This window comes from Epinephelus fuscoguttatus, linkage group LG6, assembly GCF_011397635.1.
Source record: "Epinephelus fuscoguttatus linkage group LG6, E.fuscoguttatus.final_Chr_v1".
NCBI lineage: Eukaryota > Metazoa > Chordata > Actinopteri > Perciformes > Serranidae > Epinephelus > Epinephelus fuscoguttatus.
Genome location: NC_064757.1, coordinates 46,934,339 through 46,959,101, shown reverse-complemented (window position 1 = coordinate 46,959,101; position 24,763 = coordinate 46,934,339). Strand labels below are relative to the sequence as shown.

The window sequence follows — 24,763 nt, the reverse complement described above, 5'->3', positions numbered from 1 at the left end:
ACACTGATTGGTCAGCAGAGCCTCCAGACTCTCCGCCCACCTGAGCACCTCTCCCCCAGATGGTCTGAAACACAAAACAAATACACTTGAGTGGACCCGGCAGGAACCGGCAGGAACCAGTCAGCACGAACGCTGGAGGTTCTACCTGTTGTTCCTCAGAGCTTTCTCCAAACTGTTGCCACGCTTACAGGCACCGACCCTCCGTCGCCGTAGAAACAGCAGGCGGCTCCGAACATCAGCGGCTCTGAGGAGGTAACGTGACGATTCAGAGAGACAGGAAGTAAAGAACAACAACACAAAACAGGAAACAGTCACTGACTGATGACTGTAACAGTTCTCTGGTGTCATGGTGTCATCATCGGCTGACAGATCTACTGCACATGCTCAGTGTGTGATCTACTGCACATGTTCGGTGTGTGATCTACTGCACATGTTCAGTTTGTACGTACAGACTCTTCGTCTTCTTCCTCAGTTGAAGGTTTCTGAACTCGCTGTCCTGAACAAACAAAACAACAACTGTCAGACTCTGCTGGTCCCTGGTGGACTTTTCTGGTGTTTATTGGTCTTTCCTGGATGCTCTAATACTCTACTGGTCTGCCCTGCTCTCTGCTGGTCTGTCCTGATCTTTACTAGTCTCTGCTGCTCTCTGCTGGTCTCAACGGGTCTGTCCTGGTCTATACTAGTCTGTATTGGTCTATAATGGTCTTTACTGCTCAGAGCTTGTCCATACTGGTCTTTGCTGCTCTCTGCTGGTCTGTCCTGCCCACTTCTGGCCTGTCTTGGTCCCTTCTGGTCTGTCGTGGTCTCTGCTGGTCTGTCCTGATCCTTTTTGGTCTGTCTTGGTCTCAGCTGATCTGTTCTGGTCTGTCCTGATCTATACTAGTCTATGCTGGTCTATAATGGTCTGTACTGCTCAATGCTGGTCTATACTGGCCTCTGCTGGTCTATGCTGGTCTGTCCTAGTCTCTGTCCTGGTCCCTTCTGGTCTGTCTTATTCTCAGCTGCTCTGTCCTGGTCTAAACCAGTCTCTGCTGGTCTAAACCAGTCTCTGCTGGTCTGTCCTGCTCTCTGCTGGTCTGTCCTGCTCTCCGCTGGTCTGTCCTGGTCTAAACTGGTCTGTCCTGGTCCCTTCTGGTCTCTACCTTGGTGCCATTGAGCAGCAGCAGCATGTGGTGCAGGGACCCCCCTTCTCTGGTGAGCTGTCTTTTTAGGGTGTGGATGGAGGGGGGTTGTGGGGTGGGGCCTGTGCCAAGCTCAGGATCAAAGGTCACCGGGCGGATAAGTCGATGGATGGTGCTGTCAGACAGGAAGCGGGGAGACCGAGGTTCCTGCAGCAGAGAACCCTCAGAGAGAGAGCGACGCAGAACTGAACGACAAACATGAAGAAAAAAAAGACTTTTTCCTTACTGACACTTCAGCTGCTTTCAGCTCCGATTAGCTGACAGTTTGTTTTCATCTTTAATCACTTCAACTGATTTTACTTCAACTGACACCTCACAGCCTTTAACAGGACGACACTGTCCTTCAGTTAAAACTTAATTCTCTCAGAACTTCCACGTCAGCTGCTGTCAACACTTCTACTTTTACAACCTCACTTCCATTTTAACCATCCTTTCACCTCCTTTCAGTTTTTCAACTGTCACTTCAAAAATGACGGCTCTTCAGCTTTGTGAACTCACAATGCTGCAGTTTACTTCAGCTTCACTCAGCGCTCACCACTTCATTCACAGATTAACTCACATCACCACTTCACTCTCACATTAACTCACATCTCCACTTTACTCACGTTAACTCACATCCCCATTTCACTCACACATTAACTCACATCACCACTTCACTCACTCGTTAACTCACATCACCACTTCACCCTCACATTAACTCACATCACCACTTCACTTACACGCTAACTCACATCCCCACTTCACCCTCACATTAACTCACATCACCACTTCACTCACTCGCTAACTCACATCACTCACACATTAACTCACATCACCACTTCACTCACACTCTAACTCACATCACCACTTCACCCTCACATTAACTCACATCACCACTTCACTCACACGCTAACTCACATCACAACTTCACTCACACATTAACTCACATCCCCACTTCACTCACACTCTAACTCACATCACCACTTCACTCACACATTAACTCACATCACCACTTCACTCACATGTTAACTCACATCACCACTTCACTCACACATTAACTCACATCACCACTTCACTCACACGTTAACTCACATCACCACTTCACTCACACATTAACTCACATCACCACTTCACTCACTCGCTAACTCACATCACCACTTCACTCACACTCTAACTCACATCACCACTTCACTCACATGTTAACTCACATCACCACTTCACTCACTCACTAACTCACATCGCCACTTCACTCACACTCTAACTCACATCACCACTTCACTCACACATTAACTCACATCACCACTTCACTCACTCGCTAACTCACATCCCCACTTCACTCACACGTTAACTCACATCACAACTTCACTCACTCACTAACTCACATCACAACTTCACTCACACATTAACTCACATCCCCACTTCACTCACATGTTAACTCACATCACCACTTCACTCACACATTAACTCACATCACCACTTCACTCACTCGCTAACTCACATCCCCACTTCACTCACACGTTAACTCACATCCCCACTTCACTCACATGTTAACTCACATCCCCACTTCACTCACACTCTAACTCACATCACTCACACATTAACTCACATCACCACTTCACCCTCACATTAACTCACATCACCACTTCACTCACTCGCTAACTCACATCACTCACACATTAACTCACATCACCACTTCACTCACACTCTAACTCACATCCCCACTTCACTCACATGTTAACTCACATCACCACTTCACTCACACGTTAACTCACATCCCCACTTCACTCACACTCTAACTCACATCACCACTTCACTCACACGCTAACTCACATCACCACTTCACCCTCACATTAACTCACATCCCCACTTCACTCACACTCTAACTCACATCACCACTTCACTCACACTCTAACTCACATCACCACTTCACTCACACGCTAACTCACATCCCCACTTCACTCACACTCTAACTCACATCACCACTTCACTCACACGCTAACTCACATCACCACTTCACCCTCACATTAACTCACATCCCCACTTCACTCACATGTTAACTCACATCACCACTTCACTCACACGTTAACTCACATCCCCACTTCACTCACACTCTAACTCACATCACCACTTCACTCACACGCTAACTCACATCACCACTTCACTCACACTCTAACTCACATCACCACTTCACCCTCACATTAACTCACATCACCACTTCACTCACACGCTAACTCATATCACAACTTCACTCACTCACTAACTCACATCCCCACTTCACTCACACATTAACTCACATCACCACTTCACTCACTCACTAACTCACATCACCACTTCACTCACACTCTAACTCGCATCACCACTTCACTCACACATTAACTCACATCACCACTTCACTCACATGTTAACTCACATCACCACTTCACTCACATGTTAATTCACATCCCCACTTCACTCACACGTTAACTCACATCCCCACTTCACTCACACGTTAACTCACATCCCCACTTCACTCACACTCTAACTCACATCACCACATCACTCACACATTAACTCACATCACCACTTCACTCACACTCTAACTCACATCCCCACTTCACTCACATGTTAACTCACATCACCACTTCACTCACACGTTAACTCACATCCCCACTTCAGTCACACTCTAACTCACATCACCACATCACTCACACATTAACTCACATCACCACTTCACTCACACTCTAACTCACATCCCCACTTCACTCACATGTTAACTCACATCACCACTTCACTCACACGTTAACTCACATCCCCACTTCACTCACACTCTAACTCACATCACCACTTCACTCACACATTAACTCACATCACCACTTCACTCACTCACTAACTCACATCACCACTTCACTCACACTCTAACTCGCATCACCACTTCACTCACACATTAACTCACATCACCACTTCACTCACATGTTAACTCACATCACCACTTCACTCACATGTTAATTCACATCCCCACTTCACTCACACGTTAACTCACATCCCCACTTCACTCACACGTTAACTCACATCCCCACTTCAGTCACACTCTAACTCACATCACCACTTCACTCACACGTTAACTCACATCACCACTTCACTCACACGTTAACTCACATCACCACTTCACTCACACGTTAACTCACATCACCACTTCACTCACACATTAACTCACATCACCACTTCACTCACATGTTAACTCACATCACCACTTCACTCACATGTTAATTCACATCCCCACTTCACTCACACGTTAACTCACATCCCCACTTCAGTCACACTCTAACTCACATCACCACTTCACTCACACGTTAACTCACATCACCACTTCACTCACATGTTAACTCACATCACCACTTCAGTCACACTCTAACTCACATCACCACTTCACTCACATGTTAACTCACATCACCACTTCACTCAGGTTTGTCGTTCAGGGTTTTAACTCTTCCGCTCCTTTCAGTAAGACTGACCTGCAGGTCTGAAGGTGGAGGGGAACTCCTCAGCACCTCCCCCCTCCTCCTCCTCTTCATCTTCATCACTCTCCTCCTCCTTCATGTAGAGGTGGTGGGGGCTGAGCAGGAGGCTCCGCCCTCCAACACCTCCCACTGTCTCTGATGTCTCTGAGGCACTCTCTCCCTCCCCCTGCTGCCTCTCCTCCACCTCCTCACACCTCCTCTTCCTCTTGTCCTCCTCCTCCTCTTCTGCTCCTCCCCTCTCCTTCCAGATTGGACTCCTGTGGGTGGAGGAGAAGGGGGGAGGTGGGGGGAGGTGCTGAGGTAGAGTGGTAAAGGTCCTGGAAGGAGGTGAGGATGAGGTGTATGGAGACAGGGAGGAGAAGAGGGGAGGAGGGGGAGGGGTGGAGGAGGAGAAGGCAGAGCTGGGGGAGTAAGGAGAGGGGGAGGGAGGTCTGAGGGGGTCACAGAGGGAGGAGTAAGGAGAGGAGGAGCTGAGGAGGGGAGGAGCAGAGGAGGAGTAAGGAGAGGAGGGACGATAGAGGATGTCAGACTGACTCAGAGAGAGGAGGCCGAAGTCTGAGGGGAGGTCTGAGGGCTGAGGAGGAGGAGGAAGAGGAGGAGGAGGAAGAGGAGAAGAGGACGAGGAGGAGGAGGAGAAGAAGAAGAGGAGAGGATGAGGAGCAGGAGGAGGAGGAGTTAAACAGTGTTAATGATGTAGTGTCTCTGCTGGATGTTAACATGTTAAAGAACATCAGAGTTGGCAACTTGCACGAGACTCGAGAACTAGCACCACCGCCAGTCATCAGCTAGTCTTGCACGAGTTGCCCTGCAAACACAGCAGCCTGCAGGGCAGGCTAACTGACCACAGTGAGAAATGATGCTATTAAAGTGGAGTAAATTACGTCTCTTCACGTCAATGTTGCATGCCGCGGCTTCAGGGCACTTGGATTACGACGGATAAGCCGTTCTGACTTTTTTGAAATGCATTAGCGGAGTTTTATTACATTTTCAAAATGTGGGTTCTGTGCACTTCAAGTGTAGCTTTTATTCCAGCCAGCTGTTATTCTGCGATACCCCGAACGAGTTTTGTGGATTAAAAAACAACATTGGACTGTTTGTCGGCATGAGGGTCAGTAAGTACTGTCTGTATCTTCATTCTAAAGTGGCCATTTCCTTTAAGTCCTAACTTTAAGTCTTAACTTTAAGTCCTACTTTAAGGCCTAACTTTAAGTCTTAACTTTTAGTCCTAACTTTAAGGCCTAACTTTAAGTCTTAACTTTAAGTCTTAACTTTTAGTCTTAACTTTAAGTCCTAACTTTAAGTCTTAACTTTAAGTCTTAACTTTAAGGCCTAACTTTAAGTCTTAACTTTTAGTCTTAACTTTAAGTCCTAACTTTAAGTCTTAACTTTAAGTCTTAACTTTTAGTCTTAACTTTAAGTCCTAACTTTAAGTCTTAACTTTAAGTCTTACCTTTAAGGCCTAACTTTTAGTCTTAACTTTAAGTCTTACCTTTAAGTCCTAACTTTAAGTCTTAACTTTAAGTCCTAATTTTTTAAGTCTCAACTTTAAGTCTTACCTTTAAGGCCTAACTTTAAGTCTTAACTTTAATTCCTAACTTTGAGTCTTAACTTAAAGTCTGAACTCTAAGTCATAACTTTAAGGGGAAATTCTGGGAGTTTTCTCAGACTTTCGTCACTGTGAACTCTGAGTACGAAGAACCTTTGTGAAAACATCTGCTGGTTAACGAGCTGCAGACGGAGCTGTTTTATGGCCTCAGCTGACTGACAGGTGATTTACAGGTGTAGAGTTAAGGTGTTCTGCTGTACCTGGTGACTGTGTCCAGTCTCCGTGGTGACCAGCTGTAGCTGGATGTTGTCATGGAGACAGAGACTGACTCTGATCTTCTGCTCCATGCTGAAAGCCTCCAGGCTGAAGAGACGCTGCCAACAACCCTGAGAGCTCTGCACGAAGTAGATCAGGAGGGGCTCCGCCGCCACTGAACACAACAACAACAACACGCACGACATAGAGTGAAACAAACAAGAAAACAGGCTGGTATCTGTGTGTGTGTGTGTGTGTGTGTGTGTGTGTGTGTTACCCTCTCTCAGCTGCAGTGTGTTCAGGTACAGTGGACTCTGTAGGACGTTACAGCGTCCGGCTTCATCCTCTCTGGTGAACAGCAGCAGGTCACTGTAGATCAACACTGTCACCTGACACACACACACACACACACAAACACAGGTCATATAATGATGTAAGTACATGTGATGTGTTGGATCTCAGCTCTGAGTCCTTCTAATCTCTCATCAACGCAGCAGGTCGGTCAGAGTGGCGGCCATCTTTATATGAGATGTCTGTGTCTGTCTAACTTGAACATACTATCATCTGATCATCTGAGAACTGAGTTCATGTTCTTCTGAGAAGGACCTGGTTCGAACATGATGTCAGTGTGACCTCTGTCTCATCTTTCTCCTGAGCTCATCATCATCTTCACTTTTACTGAAAACAGGGAACTGTGTGTGTGTGTGTGTGTGTGTGTGTGTGTGTGTGTGTGTGTGTGTGTGTGTGTAACTGATCCTGGTTCAGATCTCAGAGGTCATGGTGTCCTTCAGGATCAGGTACAGTCTGCAGATCCTCAGGAGATCAGTGATCAGTACTCTAATGTACAAACAATCAATAATCACCCTGCAGTGATGTTACTGATGTTACACACTAACAGCAGAGTGTGTCCGTATTTATTTTACCTGTGGTTCAGCGACATGATCAAACTGGTCAAACTGATCAAACTGATCAAACTGGTCTGGTTCCGTCAGAACATTAAATCTTCATGTTTACAAGTCAGATTTGTTTCTTTGGAAAATTATTCAAACAATCAAATATTTAAATATTCATAGATTCACTTTCTGTCAGTCAGCTGATTGGTCCACTGATTCACCTCTGACCTGCTGTGTGTCACTTCCTGTAGTTATTAGGCAGTGATCAGTCTGTAGTGCACAGTCAGTAGTGTCTGTAGTGATCTAGTGTCTGTAGTGATCTGTCAGTAGTGTCTGTAGTGATCTAGTGTCTGTGGTGATCTGTCAGTAGTGTCTGTAGTGATCTGTCAGTAGTGTCTGTAGTGATCTAGTGTCTGTGGTGATCTGTCAGTAGTGTCTGTAGTGATCTAGTGTCTGTAGTGATCTGTCAGTAGTGTCTGTAGTGATCTAGTGTCTGTAGTGATCTGTCAGTAGCGTCTGTAGTGATCTAGTGCCTGTAGTGATCTGTCAGTAGTGACTGTAGTGATCTGTCAGTAGTGTCTGTAGTCATCTACTGTCTGTGGTGATCGGTCAGTGGTGTCTGTAGTGATCTACTGTCTGTGGTGATCTGTCAGTAGTGTCTGTAGTCATTTACTGTCTGTAGTGATCTGTCAGCAGTGTCTGTAGTAATCTCGTGTCTGTAGTGATCTGTCAGTAGTGTTTGTAGTAATCTACTGTCTGTGGTGATCGGTCAGTGGTGTCTGTAGTAATCTAGTGTCTGTGGTGATCGGTCAGTGGTGTCTGTAGTAATCTAGTGTCTGTGGTGATCTGTCAGTAGTGTCTGTAGTGATCTAGTGTCTGTAGTGCTCAGTCAGTAGCGTCTGTAGTGATCTAGTGTCTGTAGTGATCTGTCAGTAGTGTCTGTAGTGATCTAGTGTCTGTAGTGATCTGTCAGTAGTGTCTGTAGTGATCTAGTGCCTGTAGTGATCTGTCAGTAGTGTCTGTAGTGATCTAGTGTCTGTGGTGATCTGTCAGTAGCGTCTGTAGTGATCTAGAGTCTGTAGTGATCTGTCAGTAGTGTCTGTAGTGATCTAGTGCCTGTAGTGATCTGTCAGTAGTGTCTGTAGTGATCTAGTGTCTGTGGTGATCTGTCAGTAGCGTCTGTAGTGATCTAGAGTCTGTAGTGATCTGTCAGTAGTGTCTGTAGTGATCTAGTGCCTGTAGTGATCTGTCAGTAGTGACTGTAGTGATCTGTCAGTAGTGTCTGTAGTCATCTACTGTCTGTGGTGATCGGTCAGTGGTGTCTGTAGTGATCTACTGTCTGTGGTGATCTGTCAGTAGTGTCTGTAGTCATTTACTGTCTGTAGTGATCTGTCAGCAGTGTCTGTAGTAATCTCGTGTCTGTAGTGATCTGTCAGTAGTGTTTGTAGTATCGGTCAGTGGTGTCTGTAGTGATCTACTGTCTGTGGTGATCTGTCAGTAGTGTCTGTAGTCATTTACTGTCTGTAGTGATCTGTCAGCAGTGTCTGTAGTAATCTCGTGTCTGTAGTGATCTGTCAGTAGTGTTTGTAGTAATCTACTGTCTGTGGTGATCGGTCAGTGGTGTCTGTAGTAATCTAGTGTCTGTGGTGATCTGTCAGTAGTGTCTGTAGTCATTTACTGTCTGTAGTGATCTGTCAGCAGTGTCTGTAGTAATCTCGTGTCTGTAGTGATCTGTCAGTAGTGTTTGTAGTAATCTACTGTCTGTGGTGATCGGTCAGTGGTGTCTGTAGTAATCTAGTGTCTGTGGTGATCTGTCAGTAGTGTCTGTAGTGATCTAGTGTCTGTAGTGATCTGTCAGTAGTGTCTGTAGTGATCTAGTGTCTGTAGTGATCTGTCAGTAGTAGTTCTCAGTACCTTTGCAGGCAGCAGGTCAGACTGGTGAAGGATCATTTCCTCTGACATTAGCAGGGTTCTGTCAGGGCTGCACAGATCCAGAGGCTGAGAACAACAACATGGACATATGTAAACAACAACAACAAAACAACACTATCAGGACTGAAGAACAACCATGGATCAGCAGTAAACAAGAGGAACGTGTTGTTGTTGTTGTGATAAACAAACAGATCTGTCAGTGATGAAGTTGAAACATTCGACCCTCAGAACATTGACACAGAAACAAACTGCTGTTATTCAGGTTCTCCTGGTTCTCTGACGCCGGTTCCACCTGATTGGACTCACTCAGGAGATCAGAGGTGAAACAGGACGGGTTTGAACGCAGCTGAAGAAGTTCAACCTGCCAAAGACAATGATGGTGCACTTCTACTCTGCCATCATTGAGTCATCACCATCTGGTACGCTGCTGCCACTGCCAAGAACAAAAGCTGACTGCAGCGTATCATTCACTCCGCCGAGAAGGTGATTGGCTGCAATCTGCCCTCCCTCCAGGACCTGTACACCTCCAGGACCTGTACGCCTCCAGGACTCTGAGGCGTACAGGTCCTGGAGGCGTACAGGAAAGACTGTGGCTGATCCCTCCCACCCTGGACACGCACTCTTTGAGACTCTCCCCTCTGGCGTGAGGTTCTGGTCCATCAGGACCAGAACCTCACGCCACAAAAACAGTTTCTTTCCATCTGCAGCTGGCCTCACCAACAAGACCAGAGACCCCCACCTACTCTGCCCCCCCCTCCCCCCCCCCCCCCCGTAACACACAGTCGGACATCTCTTCATCATCTTCATCAACTTGGTCATTCACCTGTCACACACTGCATTCTGTTGATTTTGCACATCTGTACTTTGCACAACTGTTATTTGCACACAACTCTGTTCATGTTTACAACGTACATATATTTTTTATATTACTATTATTATTATTGTTATTTGCACTCAGATTTTATATTTGTTTGTTAATAGTATTTACTTTTTATACGCATGCTTCTAATTACTCTATATTTTTTATATACTTTATATTCTTTGTTATGCACCAATACACCAAGCCAAATTCCTTGTATGTGAAAACCTACTTGGCAATAAAACCGATTCCGATTCTGATTCTGTATGAGAACACTGTTAGTGCTGCTCATAGTACCATCCTGATCTAAGGTGGTGGGAGGGCCTCGTCCAGAACCTTAGCACCCATTCTTAGGTTGCTATGACAGCCATTAACTCCATCAGCTCTGTCACCACTGCTGCTGTTGTTGTTCACACTGCACTGCTAACCGCTGTTTGTTTGTGACATCCAAGGTTATGATCAACAAGATGATCTGGTTCCAACATTTAGTGGGTTCTTCACACTTCAAGTTTCATGAAGTTTTTCTGTCAAACAAACAACGTGGAACACACAACCTCGCTGGTGGACGAAACGTGAGATCAAACTGGAATATTTTGGTTCTAATAATCATACCTGAGCACACAGGAAGGAACGATCAGGGTTCTAAGGGTGTTCTAATATCTCTAAGTTCTGACCTGGACAGGGTTTGGAAAGAGGACAGTTCATTGGATCCAGTTTATGTTCTGAGCTCTTTGAGGGTCTCCAGTTCTGACATGTTCCTTTGGCTGCTCTGACAGGTTTAAGGTTCTAAATTATGTTCTAGATCTGGTGAAAGGTTATTGGATCGGCTCTGGATTCTGACCTTTATGAAGATGTCCTAGGTTTGTATAAGAATCTGGGTCAGGTTAAAGGTTTTAGGTTCTGACCTGGACGAAGATGGGGAAGATGAGGGTTTTGGGCGCCAGGGTGACATAGGTTCCGTAGGCAGAGCAGGGAAGATGTGATTGGACGATGGTGCAGTTCTGGTAGTTGCTGTAGTTACTGGGTGGGGATGATGAAGAGGAGGTGGTGGGGAGTGGGGGCAGGGTGGAGGTACAGCCGGTGAAGGGTCTCCGTAATGACCCAGGTCGAGGGTCATGGAGGAGGTTCTGACCTCTGCTGGGGTGAGTCTGATACAGACGACCTGAAGATCAGTGACATCACAGGTTCTATCAGATCATGATCAATATGTTTATCAATACTCAGAGTGGATGATCAATAATCAGTGTGATCGTACCAATCGTTCCATTTCTGTCATGATAAACCGGCTGCAGCAGCTGAAACAGAAACACAGAGCAGATGGAGAACATGTTGGGTTACAGCAGAACATCGTCAGGATCATTTTTAAAGAGCTGTCAGTAGATGATTTTATATCTGAGTTCTAGTCGAGCTTCAGGGAAAATGAACAGAGTAAAGGTGTTGCGGTTCTAAGATGTGTTCTCATGCAGGGAAGATTATCAGTGACCTTCTAGATCAGCTGATTCAGCTGGTTCTACACCATGTTCGATGTTTAATGAATGGTTGTATGTTGGGTTCTACATCAGGAGGAACACCATCAGTCATGCTGTGGTTCTACTGAAATGTTCTAGATCAGCCGAAAGGCTCCAGATGAGATTTGGGGTCAGGTACATCCAGACGTGGTTCTGGAGGAGGTTCTGTCTTGTGATAAGGAGACACACTTTGAGACACCTGTTGACTCCGCCTCCTCAGACTCACCTGTCCTCCTGGACTGACAGGTGACAGGATGATGTAATTGTCTCCATGTGATGATGTCACACGGGTTCCCTTCAGTGTGGTGGCGTGAGATGAGTACTCCGTCACCTCTTCCTCCTGCTCCTCCTCTTCCTCCTCTTCCTCCTCCTCATGGTTCTCCTTCCTGTCCCTCCACAGAGAACCCAGAGCTCCCAGACTGGAGCGGACCACTGACCCCTGACCTTGCCTGCGGCCATGTTTACTGTGGGCAGGGTGAGGCAGCAGCTTCCTACCTGTTGTCTAGGAGACAGGGGAGGAGACGTGTCACTTCTTGTTGTGACCAGCAGGTGTCAGTGGATTAGTTTAAACACTCACCTTATTGTGTGTTGGTGGGCGGAGCAAAACGTCATTTCCTGTCCTGAGCTCAGGTGGACCTCGCCACACCACCAACATGATCTGAGACGAACAACTCCTGAACACAGATGGACAGACGGATGTTTTAATGATGACAGCAAAACTAAACTAACTAAAATTCTAAAACAGGAAGTCAGACTCTCACAGGCTCACCTGATAGCGTGAGCAACGTCGACACACTTCCAGGTTTCTACAGGAAGTCCGTTGAGCTGCAGGATGGAGTCTCCCTGACGGAGCCCAGCCTGATGAGCCGGACCTCCTTCACACACACACACACACATACACACACACAGGTTGTTATTACACACTCTGCAGACACTGACGCCTTCATCCAATCAGATGACAGAAAAGATCGTAAGAGCATTAAACTCCTCCCCCTCTGAGCTTCAGTCCACAAAACATCTGATGTTCAGACTTCATGAAATCAGCCTAACTATAACCTGATCGTCCTACAGCGTCCGCTCAGATCATCAACGACATGCACGACAATCTATTATTTTATGTAGTGTGTCGACAACTGGTGCCACATCTGAGAGGCCTCATGATGTCCTGACACAAGCACTCGTCAGTAGTCCAATGTTTTCACAGTAAAAAAAAATGATGAAGTTACACTAAAATTATGTATTACTTTCATACAGCTTTGCACACACATTACTCTTGGATGGATTACTCGGGAATGCAGGGTCGCACAGAAATGCCACACATATCACATGAAAGCCCAGGACCAGAGCTTTCCAGTGATGCCACACACATCATTGTGCTGTCATCCCATCATGCTGTAAATACAGATCAACTGTCTATAAAAACCTGACGAATTTCTTTACAATCCATTATACAGATCTTGTTATCAGTCACTTCATATAGTGAGAAATAATATTATTACTATTTTTCTATGATCTTAGATGTAAATATTGCATGTTTCTTTCAGATAAAACACATGTTTGACTTGTGAATGAGTCAATGGAATTTCTTGCAATAATGAAAAAATACTGGCAATCAATCCGCCTGGCACAAACCACATGTTTTGGACAGCTGTGTAGTGACAGAATGTCCCAGCATCATGGTTCTTATATTGCCAGATTCCAGAGAGTCTCCCCTCTTCATATATGGCAGAATATGTCTTCTTCCAACTTGCTATGGTGAGATACATGTAAAAATGTAAGAATTTAGTCATACGGATTTGTTTTTTTCATTTATATAAAAATTAATATAAAATACAGGCACATAGAAGGACATGTGGTGATGGCAAATCTGGTTAGCCCTGATTGACCTGAAAAGATATAGCATGTGTATGCAGCCTTTATAATGACTGTGATATGAGCTTAAAAGTAAAGGCAGGGAAAATACCCTAAAAAGGCCTAGGGCTGTCTCAGTGTAAATGCTCTCACCTGGATCCACAGCCTGGACTCTGACCGGACAGTCGCAGCAGATCGTGAATCCAAAACCATCTTTTCCTCGAACAACACTCACCTGAAGAGAGAACACACAATGTACTGTCAGCTCAGTACAAACATATACCTGCACACAGACATGTACCTGTGCTTCTACATGTGTCCAAACAGCTCTCGGTTAGTTTCTGACACAAACTCTGAATGTTCTTGTCTTTGTTTTGGTTCTGATGAAACATTCTCAGCAGATAAACTGTCTGTGTGGTGGGTCAGGTTCCAGCCTGCAGGGGGCACTGTGAGTCATGTTGACAGAGTCATCCGGTCTGTCTGAGTCCTGGTCTCCAGGCTGCAACAGTGTAAACACCAACAGGCGGAGGAAAGGTCGAGTCGTCCTGAGAGTTTTCTCTCCACAAAGGAAGCTAAATGTCCCTGAGTTCAGACTGACAGGCTGATATTAAAACTCCTGCAGGGAGGACGGAGATGCTGTGTCCACATTGTCCACACTGTCCGCTGACATTTCAACACACACACACACACACACTCCCCATCCAGTAAGTGATATCACTGTGACATCAGCAGATGGAGGAGGAGACTGTAATGTTCTCTGTGTCACCTCAGTGCTGTCTGTCAATCATCTTCAAATCTTTAATGGTAAATATTAATATGAATATTAATGACATCAGATTCAGTTATTTGACTCTGGAAAGGCCGACGCCCACTGACTAACCACTTCATTAAAAATACGAGAGGCAGTTCCTTTCAGTCCGACGCTCCTCCTCCTCCACCACATTAACTCTGGCTCTTGAACCTGTTCAGGATGTTCAGAACCTCGGTGTTGTGTACAGAACCATCCTGTGGTTCCACCTGTTCTGAACAGAACATCACCTACAGAGGATGTTTCCTCACGCTCACCTGCAGTAAACAGCTGTGACATCACAGTGATCACCTGAAGATTTTGTTCTGTTGTTACACAGATTTTATTTTGTCCTAGGGTGACCAGACGTTCCAGAAAATTCAGGACAGTCCCGAAATCCAAGCAGTTGTCCCGAATCTCAAATCCTGCCCTAATTGTCCCAAAATGACACTAGAGCAGAGTCTGGAGGACTTACTGCCTGATAAAACATTACTAACTGATCATGGTGGTTGAGTCGTCCTGTAGCTCCCGCCGGCTGCACATTCGCTGCAGCAGTTCCTACATGAATTATGGGTGTTGTAGTTTTTAAATTGTGTACAGCAGTGGCGATGAAGTAGATGAAGAGAGCGCAAGTTGCAGCCGTGAGGACAGTGAAAGCACACGAGAAGGAGTGATTTGCATGTTGCAGTGCAGCCTCTTGTTCTAACTGTTCAAAACTGTTCTACAAAGTGACAGGCCTGAATGTACCAGGCGTCTTTTATTTTGTTAGCTTCTATTTTTTATTGAGTCTAAAGGACAAGTGCACTTACACTGATCACTTCCGTTAAATAAAACAAGAAATTGGAAAAGATTGAAAAAAATGTTAAAATTAAATTAGGGAGCTGATCACAGATGTGTTGTCTCTGTGTGTTTTTCCATCTGTTGCTTTAATTCGCAGCTCTGCTTTTAATGAAGCTGACATGTCATGACTGTCAACCCAACCTGTGGAATAAGACACACCCACTGATGTCATCACTTCAGGTCAAGACACACCTGATACCTTTGTTTCCAGCTGAGAACCAACACACTCTCACTGTGACCTGGTCACTTGTCCACGTTTGGTCGTGGGTTAGGACCAGGTGGTGCACAGAGCAGTGTGTAACTGCTCAGAAATATTCTCACTAATATAACTGTTAACGTCCCTCATTAACATAGTTACTGCTGCTGAACAACAGGAAGGTTTACAGAAATGTCTGACATAGACATATATACATAGACGCCGCATCGAGTGCCTGAGCGTGTCCTCGCCGGCCGCCATCTTGGATGGGTCTCGCTTCACCTCCACAGTGCATTCACGTCTATTGAGGAAGGAGCTGTATGCACAAGTAAAATAGAATAACTCACTGAATTTTCAACTGATTTTCACACGGTTTGGTTTGTTACAAACGGCACACATGTAGTTATGATACAGGATGCTTTCGTACATTAAAAATGCGGGATTTCATGCTTTAATACTTCCTACAGATAGCAACAGCATGTTATTTAGATCACAACACAGTGCTTTTATTCACCTCAACCCCAGAGTGCGATGGATATGTATATATATATATCCATCGCACTATATATATACTATATATATATATATATATATATATATATATATATATATAGAGAGATAGATATATACACACACACATATATATATATATATATATATATATATATATATATATATATGCTATACTGTATATACTGTATAAACACAATATACACAATACAAAACATAGTATAGCATATTAAACATAGTATAGCATATTAATAATATATTTTAATAAAGAAAAAGCTCTATTGTTGATTGAGTTTATTTCTCACACACACTCTCTTTTATACCCACAGCCATCAGACTTAATAATTCTTTGTTAAATAGATGATCTTACAGACTTCTTTGAAATTTCCTTTGGGGATTAATAAAGTTCTTCTTATTCTTATTACACTGACTGCTGTGATCCCTCAAAGTAGTAAAAAACATTTTCAATATTTACATAAACACTGAAATTAATTTTGGTATTGGTATTATAACTATGAAAATGGGACTGTGGTCAAGATAATTTGAAAAAAGATACAGAAGGATGAGCAGCAGGGGATATTTGCAGCACAGCTGGTGGAAAAGTGAATATGTGCACAAAGGTGTGCTATACATAATATGCTATACTGTGTTTTGTATTGTGTATATTGTGTTTTTTCAGTATGTTTATACAGTATATAAATACTGTATATATATATATATATATATATATATATATATATTATTTTATACAGTCTATGATATATATGTATCCCATATATGAGGATATGATATATTGAGGTGAATAAAATAACTGTGTTGACCTAAATAACATGCTGTTGCTATCTGCAGGAAGTATTAAAGCATGAAATCCCGCATTTTTAATGTACGAAAGCATCCTGTATCATAACTACATGTGTGCCGTTTGTAACAAACCAAACCGTGTGAAAATCAGTTGAAAATTCAGTGAGTTATTCTATTTTACTTGTGCATACAGCTCCTTCCTCAATAGAAGTGAATGCACTGTGGAGGCAAAGCGAGACCCATCCAAGATGGCGGCCGGCGAGGACGTCGGCTCCAATAGGCAGTGGCAGTCAATGCGGCGTCTATGTATATATGTCTATGAATGTCTGACTGATGTTCATTCACCTTCTTCAGCCATTGATCAGGGCTTAAAAACCCACATCAGCCTGAGAGGAGGCCTGCAGGCAAAACTCAGGGCAAAAACACCTCATTGACAAAGAACTGAAGAGTTCAAGTCTCTGTTTGAACAACGAGTGTTTGTGGAGGACATGGACAAGTTCAAACAACACACACACACACACACACACACACACACTGTGATACACTGTGATACACACTCTCAAATACACACACATGCACACGTACTTCTGTCTTTGTGAGGACCTTTGTTAAAACATTCCCAGGCCTCTCTCCCTGAACTTAACTATCAGGACTACCTGCCTAACCTCAGCCCTTAACCTGAACCTGAACCTGGTTCTAACCTGAACCACATCTTGTCCTCACTATGTAGTGTGTACAAGAACACAGTGACACACACTCTGTGATTCTGTTTCATGTTAGCTGAAGTTTTCTGTAAAATCATCCAGATTTAATCAGTTTGTGAATTACTGAACACACACACTCTGTGTCTCTCACATATACACACACACACACACACACACACACACACACACTCTCACACACACACACACCCCACTCTCTCTCTCTCTCTCACTCACACACACATACACACACACACACACACACACACACACACACACACACACACACACACACACACACCCCACTCTCTCTCTCTCTCACTCACACACACACACACACACACACACACACACACGTGTGAAGCTGGTTTAAACATGACATATTAAAGTTTTAGTATCTGACCTGCTGGACTACAAACACACACAGGAAACTCTGGACGTTTAACAGGAAATGACAAACAGCCTGTGGTGACATCACATTGTGCAGCCAATCAGAGGAGACGTTTGTTTCCACATGAACTGATGTTTGTCAGTGAACGTCTGTCAGACCAAACCCCCTCCAGAAAACTGACTATTTAAGAACACAGGACTCCTCAGGTTCTACTGGACCCTGCTGGGTTCTACTGGACCCTGCTGGGTTCTACTGGACAGAGGTCAGACAGAAAAAGTTCTGCAGGTCCAGCAGAGTGAAGCAGTGAGGAGACGACATGTTCTCATCCTGTTTTAGAAAACGTTCTCACTCTGTATAAACCTGGTTTCACATCTGACGTGTAGAACAGGTCAGATTTACTGAAGCAGAAACACAAGCACAACATTTAAGAGTTAAAAGTTAACATGTGTTCTCACACAGAACCCATCTGATCCATCAGAACCACCTGAAGAACAGCTGATGGATGATTAATGTTATAAAACCTGTTCCTGTAACCAGGGGAACCAGACCTGAGGCAGACTCTGTCCAATGCAGACTCGACACAGACGGTGGATTGTGTGCATGTTGGTTTAGATCCTGCAGCTCCAACCGTCCATCAGATCCTCCAACAGACTCTGACCACAGCCAGGAGACGGGCTGACCCACGGCCGTCCCAGACCTCTCTAAACCAGTACCAAGTCTGATCCAAGTCCAGGTTTACAGAACCTCAAGAGTCCTAACGTTCCCACAGAAGCTCCAGAAGAAGAGAAGGAAATGAATCCAGGTCCGAACTTCAGAAACAATCCAGAACAAGAGACCCAGGACCAGGTCTGAGCTAAGTCCAGCTGCTGAACCAGAGTGTGTGAGAGACTCAACTGATACTGGACCTTAGACAGCGTGTGTGTGTGTGTGTGTGTGTGTGTGTGTGTGTTTTCAGGAAGTGAGTCTTATCGGCGGGATACATCCAGTGTTTTTGTGAGTCTGAATGTGTGTGTGTTTCCTGCTATTCTTCTGACTGCTGGTTCCCACACACACACACACACACACACACACACCCCGTGTGAACATTTTCATTCAGGAGCTACTGTTGTCTACACTGTAGACCAGGTCCTGGTCCTCCTCACATCCACACAACAACACTTTCCTCTGTAGTATTATTCTTCAGACTCTTACAGCACTGCAGCATCTACAGAACCTGCTGTGGTCCAAACTGGAGTCCGACTGGAGACTCAGGCTGTGTTCACACCTGTCCTGTTTGGTTCGGTTCCAAACGAGCTCTGGTGCGGTTCGTTTGTGCAGGTGTGAACACACTAAAACAACCAGACCGAGACCTTCTTGAAGAGGTGGTCTCAGTCCGGTTCCAAAGGAACTCTGGTGCGGTTGGTTTGTGGTGAGAAGGTGTTGCGACCTGGATGTGAAGCAACTGCAGTCACATGACACATTGTTTGGGTTAAACATGAGCATGTTACAGTCCTGGAGGATTATTAATGTGCACCTCCTCCTGTACTGCCTTAATATGCACATTCAGCACATCCAATGCATCAAAACATTGTTTTCTAGTTGGAGCCGCGTTTGCCTCGTTTTCAAACTGTATGCTTTGACTAAAATGAACAATGACAGCAATATAGTCCACGATGAGCAGCGCTAAAATCAACCTGCGTAGTTGTCCCTCCATTGTGACATTAGAAAGTGTCACATTTATCTTGCAAGTGTACTCTTCTTCAACGTTTGCTTTACTTCCTGGATTTTTCCCACATGGAAATTCTGACCAATCAAGAGCAGCTTTCTCACACAAGGCATTTGATCTGGTCCTCTTGTAAATGCTGCCGTGAGAACACCAACCAACTCTAGGCAATTACACAACTTTGGAACAACATGAGTCCCTGATTCAGACCAGAGGAGACCACTCTAGGGCTGACAGCAGCCTCAGACACCTGATGTCAGAAACACACTCAGTGGGTCACATGACCTGGATGCTACCAACTGTTTTGTTGATGCATCAGATGACCAGGCAACATGTTTGGGTCCAGTATCCTGTTCTATAACACATCTATCGTCTCTGCTGGGTCATGTGACGCAGAGACACTCTGCATTTCTTTACCCCTGCTATAGTACGCAGTTCGCTCGGTTTAGAGGTTCATTGTTTTCAGGGTTACCTGGGTTTAGGCTCAGCTGGAATTATGTTCAGATGGATTTAGGTTCACCTAGGTTTAGGTTCAGATGGGTTTAGGCTCAGCTGGGTTTATGTTCAGATGGGGTTAGGTTCAGCTGGGTTTAAGCTCAGCTGGGTTTAGGTTCACCTCGGTTTAGGTTCACCTGGGTTTAGGCTCAGCTGGGTTTAGGTTCACCTGGGTTTAGGTTCAGCTGGGTTTTGGTTCAGCTGGGTTTTGGTTCAGCTGGGTTTAGGCTCAGCTGGGTTTAGGTTCAGCTGGGTTTAGGTTCAGCTGGGTTTTGGTTCAGCTGGGTTTAGGCTCAGCTGGGTTTAGGCTCAGCTGGGTTTAAGCTCAGCTGGGTTTAGGTTCAGCTGGGTTTTGGTTCAGCTGGGTTTAGGCTCAGCTGGGTTTAAGCTCAGCTGGGTTTAGGTTCAGCTGGGTTTAGGTTCAGCTCAGTTTAGGCTCAGCTGGGTTTAGTTTCACCTGGGTTTAGGTCCACCTAGGTTTAGGTCCACCTAGGTTTAGGCTCAGCTGGGTTTTGCTTTCAGGTGTACCTCAGTGAGGTTCCTCAGCAGCTTCAGGACCAACATGTCTCTGTTTTATAATCTCAGTGAGCAGCAGCAGAAGATTCACTCAATAATTTATCACATGTGAATCTTTAATGAGCCTCTGAAGGAAAACACACTGAGTCTGTTTCTGATGATGACATCACTGATCTGATCTGATTGGTCTACAATAACATGAGCATGTTAGCTGCTTAGCAGCCTCTTTGATCAATGGGATCTTCCCTGAACAGATCCACGTCGTGGAGGATCAGACTGTAATATTAGCGACACTGATTGAATATTGATGTCTTGTTTTTTCAGCAGGATCATAAAATAAAAAACCTCAAACTTTAGCAGACAGTTTCTCTGCAGTCATTAATCTGTGAGGTTATCTCACTGTGTTTGTGTCATGTGACAGAGGGCGGGGACTCACCGTTAGTCGCTGGGTTCTGCTGCTGTCTGTGGTCGCCTGGCACTGGGTGGTGCTGAAGTTCAGGGTGGAGACGGAGCTGCTGTAGGTGGTGGGGTGGAGGCTCTGAGGGCAGCTGGAGGTCAGGCTGTGGTTGGTCAGATCTCTGAGTCCAGAGGTGGAGGTGGAGGTAGAGGTGATGGAGGTGGTGACTCGGTTGAGCTTGGTTGTGGTGGAGGTGATGTGGTTCAGGTCAGTATCCAGGGCAGACTCTGGAGTCCTCCGGAGATCTGCAGCGAGCAAATAACCACCATCATCATCATCAGTACCTGCTGCATCATCCCAGGACCAGGCCGTGTTCTTCCAGAACATCCTGACCGTTCTCAGACCAGACCAGGACCAGACTGGACCAGAACAGACCAGACCAGACCAGGACAGATCAGACCAGAATGGACTGGACCAGGACTGAGCAGACCAAGACTGAGCAGACCAGGGCGAACTAGACTGAGACAGACCGGACCAAGATGGACCAGACCAGGACAGACCACGACAGATCAGATCAGGACTGATTCCTGGTCCTGGATCACAGTTGAACCTGCAGCCGACTGAAGTTAAACCTGAAGCATATATTTTTGTCTGAAACCTCTCCAATAGCAGCATCAGATCTTAAATCTCTGCGTTCACACTTGAGTCTGAGAAGTAAAGAAGAACAGTTATGATGACAGGACTTGTTCAGATCCTAAACCAGCAACCTGCAGAACCTAGACCAGAACCAGAACACAGACAGAAGTCTTGGTCCACCCTGACGCTCTGAACTCTGAAAGACAAACTGAGTTTAACTGAAGGTGTTAAAGTACGACGACCGAATGATGCTCCGTCTGCTGATGTCACCACTAACAGGACCTGATGATAGTTCAGTTCAGTTCAGTGGTGGTGATGAAGATGATGAAGATGATGATGATGAAGATGATGAAGATGATGCGTCCTCCAGCTGCAGAAACAAACTGACTCTCTGTCTCTGATGTGTTCGAATGAGAGTGTGTGATCAGAGAGGTGGGGGGAGGGGCTAACACTGAGATACATGCAGTCGGGGGGGGGGGGGGGGCAGAGGTATTGTGAGGGTCACATGGTTACCGGGCACTTTCTCATCACCATGGTAACCATGTGGACCCCTGAGGAGAGAGTCAGTTTAATCTATATGTGTGTGTGTGTGTGTGTGTGTGTGTGTGTGTGTGTGTGTGTGTGTGTGTAAACATTTGATCTGTTCCAGTCTCTAAAGATCCTACGCTCTGTCCGACACTTGAACTCATCTCATTTACATGTTCCAGTCGTCATGGCGTCAGGTGGAGGGTTCATATATCAGACATGTAGAAATTAATCTGTGGATATGATAAACTTTGACATCAAATAAAACTGAACTTTAGAACAACAGCTGATAAACCGAAGGAAACATTTCAGGATGAATGTGAATGAATGAACAGAGAGAATTTAAAACTCCAACAATCACTTTAAAATACAGAAACACAACTGGGCTGTGTTGGACTCGGGGAGGGGGGGAGGCACATGTCCAAAGATCCTGGACTGAAGAAGATTCAAAAAGAGGTCACAAATATATTTAATGACTTCATCTGAGGCCCAGATCTGTTCATACTGTATCACTGAGGAGACGTGACTGTCGGGGAGCAGCTTCTTGTCACACCTCCACTGACAGAAGGAAATCAAATTTGTTGCACCTAAAATAACTTAAGTCTCAGTGTCAGTAAAGTTTCTGTCTCTGTTTGCTCCATGTGTCCGCAGGTCGACAGGATGCACCCGTCCACAGTAATTATCACCTCCATATATGGTGTCACTGGATATTCATGGGCGGAGCTGAATGCTAATTGTTGACTGGCGTTAGCGCTCTGTCAGATTATGATTGATTGGCGATTATGAACATAAACACCTGCCTACGATCACATCTGAGTTTTCCGCAGCGTTCGTGAATCCAGTGGAGGTCTTTAGTACCGAGGTTTTTAATGTTCAGATCGACTCACAGATTTACTGATGTTTCATGAATGCGACACGATGTGTTTAATGTCCGTCCAACATTTTCTGTGTGAGCTCTGAGTTTGGTCTCCACCACCTCCTGAAGAAAACACCTGTTCTGAATGGTTCTCTCAGAGCTGAACGCAGCCAATAACTGAGCTTCATCAACATGACTGACTCTGGTGTAAACCAATCAGCTGTGAGCAGGGTCACATGATGGAGCTTTAAAAGCTTTCAGCCAATCACAGTGCAGCATCATCATCAGACGGCTTTAACTCACCGAGTGTTGGAACATCCTCTGGGCTCCTCATTGGTTTGTTCCTCTGTGATGTCACTCTTAGGTGTTTGCTCCGCCCAAGCTCCTCCTCGAGCAGGTAGAACCAACCAGTGACAGTCTACCAACATAGAGGGGGCGGGGCCGACAGGTGGTTGAAGATGTGAAACTATTACATGTAACTGAGGCTGGAACTTATTTATCTGAGGTATATTGATTATTAATCAGCTGATATATAAAGTGTCACAGTAATAATAATAATAATGCTGCGTTCCAGGCAAGTTTCTGAGCCCGTAAGTCACCACTTCAAGTCACGACTCACGACTTCATAGCGTTCCAGGCTAGGGCATTAACAGAAAAGTTGATTTGTCGACGTGTCGACGTCAGTGGCACAAGTCGACACCCCCCGGGAGGAGTCGACAAGTCGTGTGGTTTTTTTTTCCTCTCTCTCTCTCTGTGTGTGCTTGTGTACACAATGCAATCGCTGCCTCTGATTATGCTGATACTTTCCTTGACGGCGTACTATAAGCGGAGCAGACTCCGCGAGTAATGTCCGCAGTCATTCGGGCTTTAATAGTCGAGCGCACTTCCGCGTTGTAGTTTCCTGTAAAAATGTCCGTGAAAAATCCACGTGATGTGAAAAATACATGCTGAGCAGTCACTGGTGCACGGAGCGGAGTCCGCGCGGTCATAAAATCTGAGCTTTGCACGCACAGGGCTGGCAGACGTCCACTTTCAGTCCTCCACAGAGTCCGTTCCGCGTCCGTTCCGCCCGAGTATGTTCGGGCCTTGACAGACACACATCACATGTGTGGAGATACTTCACTTTCCTCCGCCGTGTCAATGTGATGACGTCATCAAATGACTTGTCGACTTGACTCAACTTTATTGACAGATAAGTCAACCTGAAAAAAATCAAAGTCGTAAATGCCCTATTCTAGGCAAGTCACAGCAAACTGTCAAAGCAACATGGCGGACCGTGCAGGGTTTATGTTTGTTTATGATCACTTCTGTCACCAAAGGTATCGGTTCCTTCCTCATTTGAGCGAAACGGAGGAGGAGAAACGGGGTATCAGGTCACAGATGCTATTATACTTTTTATTTTATGTTATCTGTGAGTTTGTATTGATTTATTCTTGCACTGGAAACTAGCTGTTGGAGCGGCTGCCAATAATGCGTTAACATTAGGGTTATTTTCTCACCGTGTATCACCTGCATCCATAGCGCTGCCATTGTTGTTTAAAGGAGTAATGTCATTGGTTTAGAGGGCTGTGTGATGCCAGAAAGCGTAACTGGGAGTACATCAATCTGGTACGAGTTCACGGGTGGTAAGTTACGGGTTTGACTGCCGTTCCAGTGCGCTTTCACGGGTTACAGGTTGTGAAAACACAAATTACAGGTTGCCTGGAACGCACCATAATTACTGTTGTTACAGTCCACCTTACAGAAGGAGGAGGAGCTGCCTGCAGCCAATCAGAGTAAAGGATACTCTGCTGATTGGTTTAAACTGACCTTTGACAATGAGATGAGAGAACGGATCCCAAAGCTCATACAGCCAATCAGCTGGCGGCACCTGAGGGGGCGGGGTAACACAATCATGACTGTCAGTAAC

At 45.2% G+C, this 24,763-nt stretch overlaps 1 protein-coding gene across 1 annotated transcript in view; it reads right to left on the bottom strand.

Moving 5' to 3' along the window:
* Positions 1-24,763, bottom strand: part of LOC125890898 (regulator of G-protein signaling 3-like) — a 35,900-nt gene that overhangs the window by 1,596 nt on the left and 9,541 nt on the right. The window contains exons 8-24 of the mRNA XM_049579790.1: positions 24,664-24,763; positions 23,158-23,272; positions 20,877-21,142; positions 13,655-13,736; positions 12,420-12,525; positions 12,228-12,324; positions 11,877-12,152; positions 11,398-11,437; positions 11,048-11,304; positions 9,266-9,349; positions 6,736-6,847; positions 6,464-6,633; positions 4,652-5,231; positions 1,143-1,366; positions 450-496; positions 146-244; positions 3-64 (exon numbers count right to left, since the gene is read on the bottom strand). The exon at positions 24,664-24,763 is cut by the window's right edge and continues 30 nt beyond it. Coding sequence (XP_049435747.1) covers positions 3-64; positions 146-244; positions 450-496; positions 1,143-1,366; positions 4,652-5,231; positions 6,464-6,633; positions 6,736-6,847; positions 9,266-9,349; positions 11,048-11,304; positions 11,398-11,437; positions 11,877-12,152; positions 12,228-12,324; positions 12,420-12,525; positions 13,655-13,736; positions 20,877-21,142; positions 23,158-23,272; positions 24,664-24,763 — 2,717 coding nt within the window. The remainder of the gene's footprint in view (positions 1-2; positions 65-145; positions 245-449; positions 497-1,142; positions 1,367-4,651; positions 5,232-6,463; positions 6,634-6,735; positions 6,848-9,265; positions 9,350-11,047; positions 11,305-11,397; positions 11,438-11,876; positions 12,153-12,227; positions 12,325-12,419; positions 12,526-13,654; positions 13,737-20,876; positions 21,143-23,157; positions 23,273-24,663) is intronic.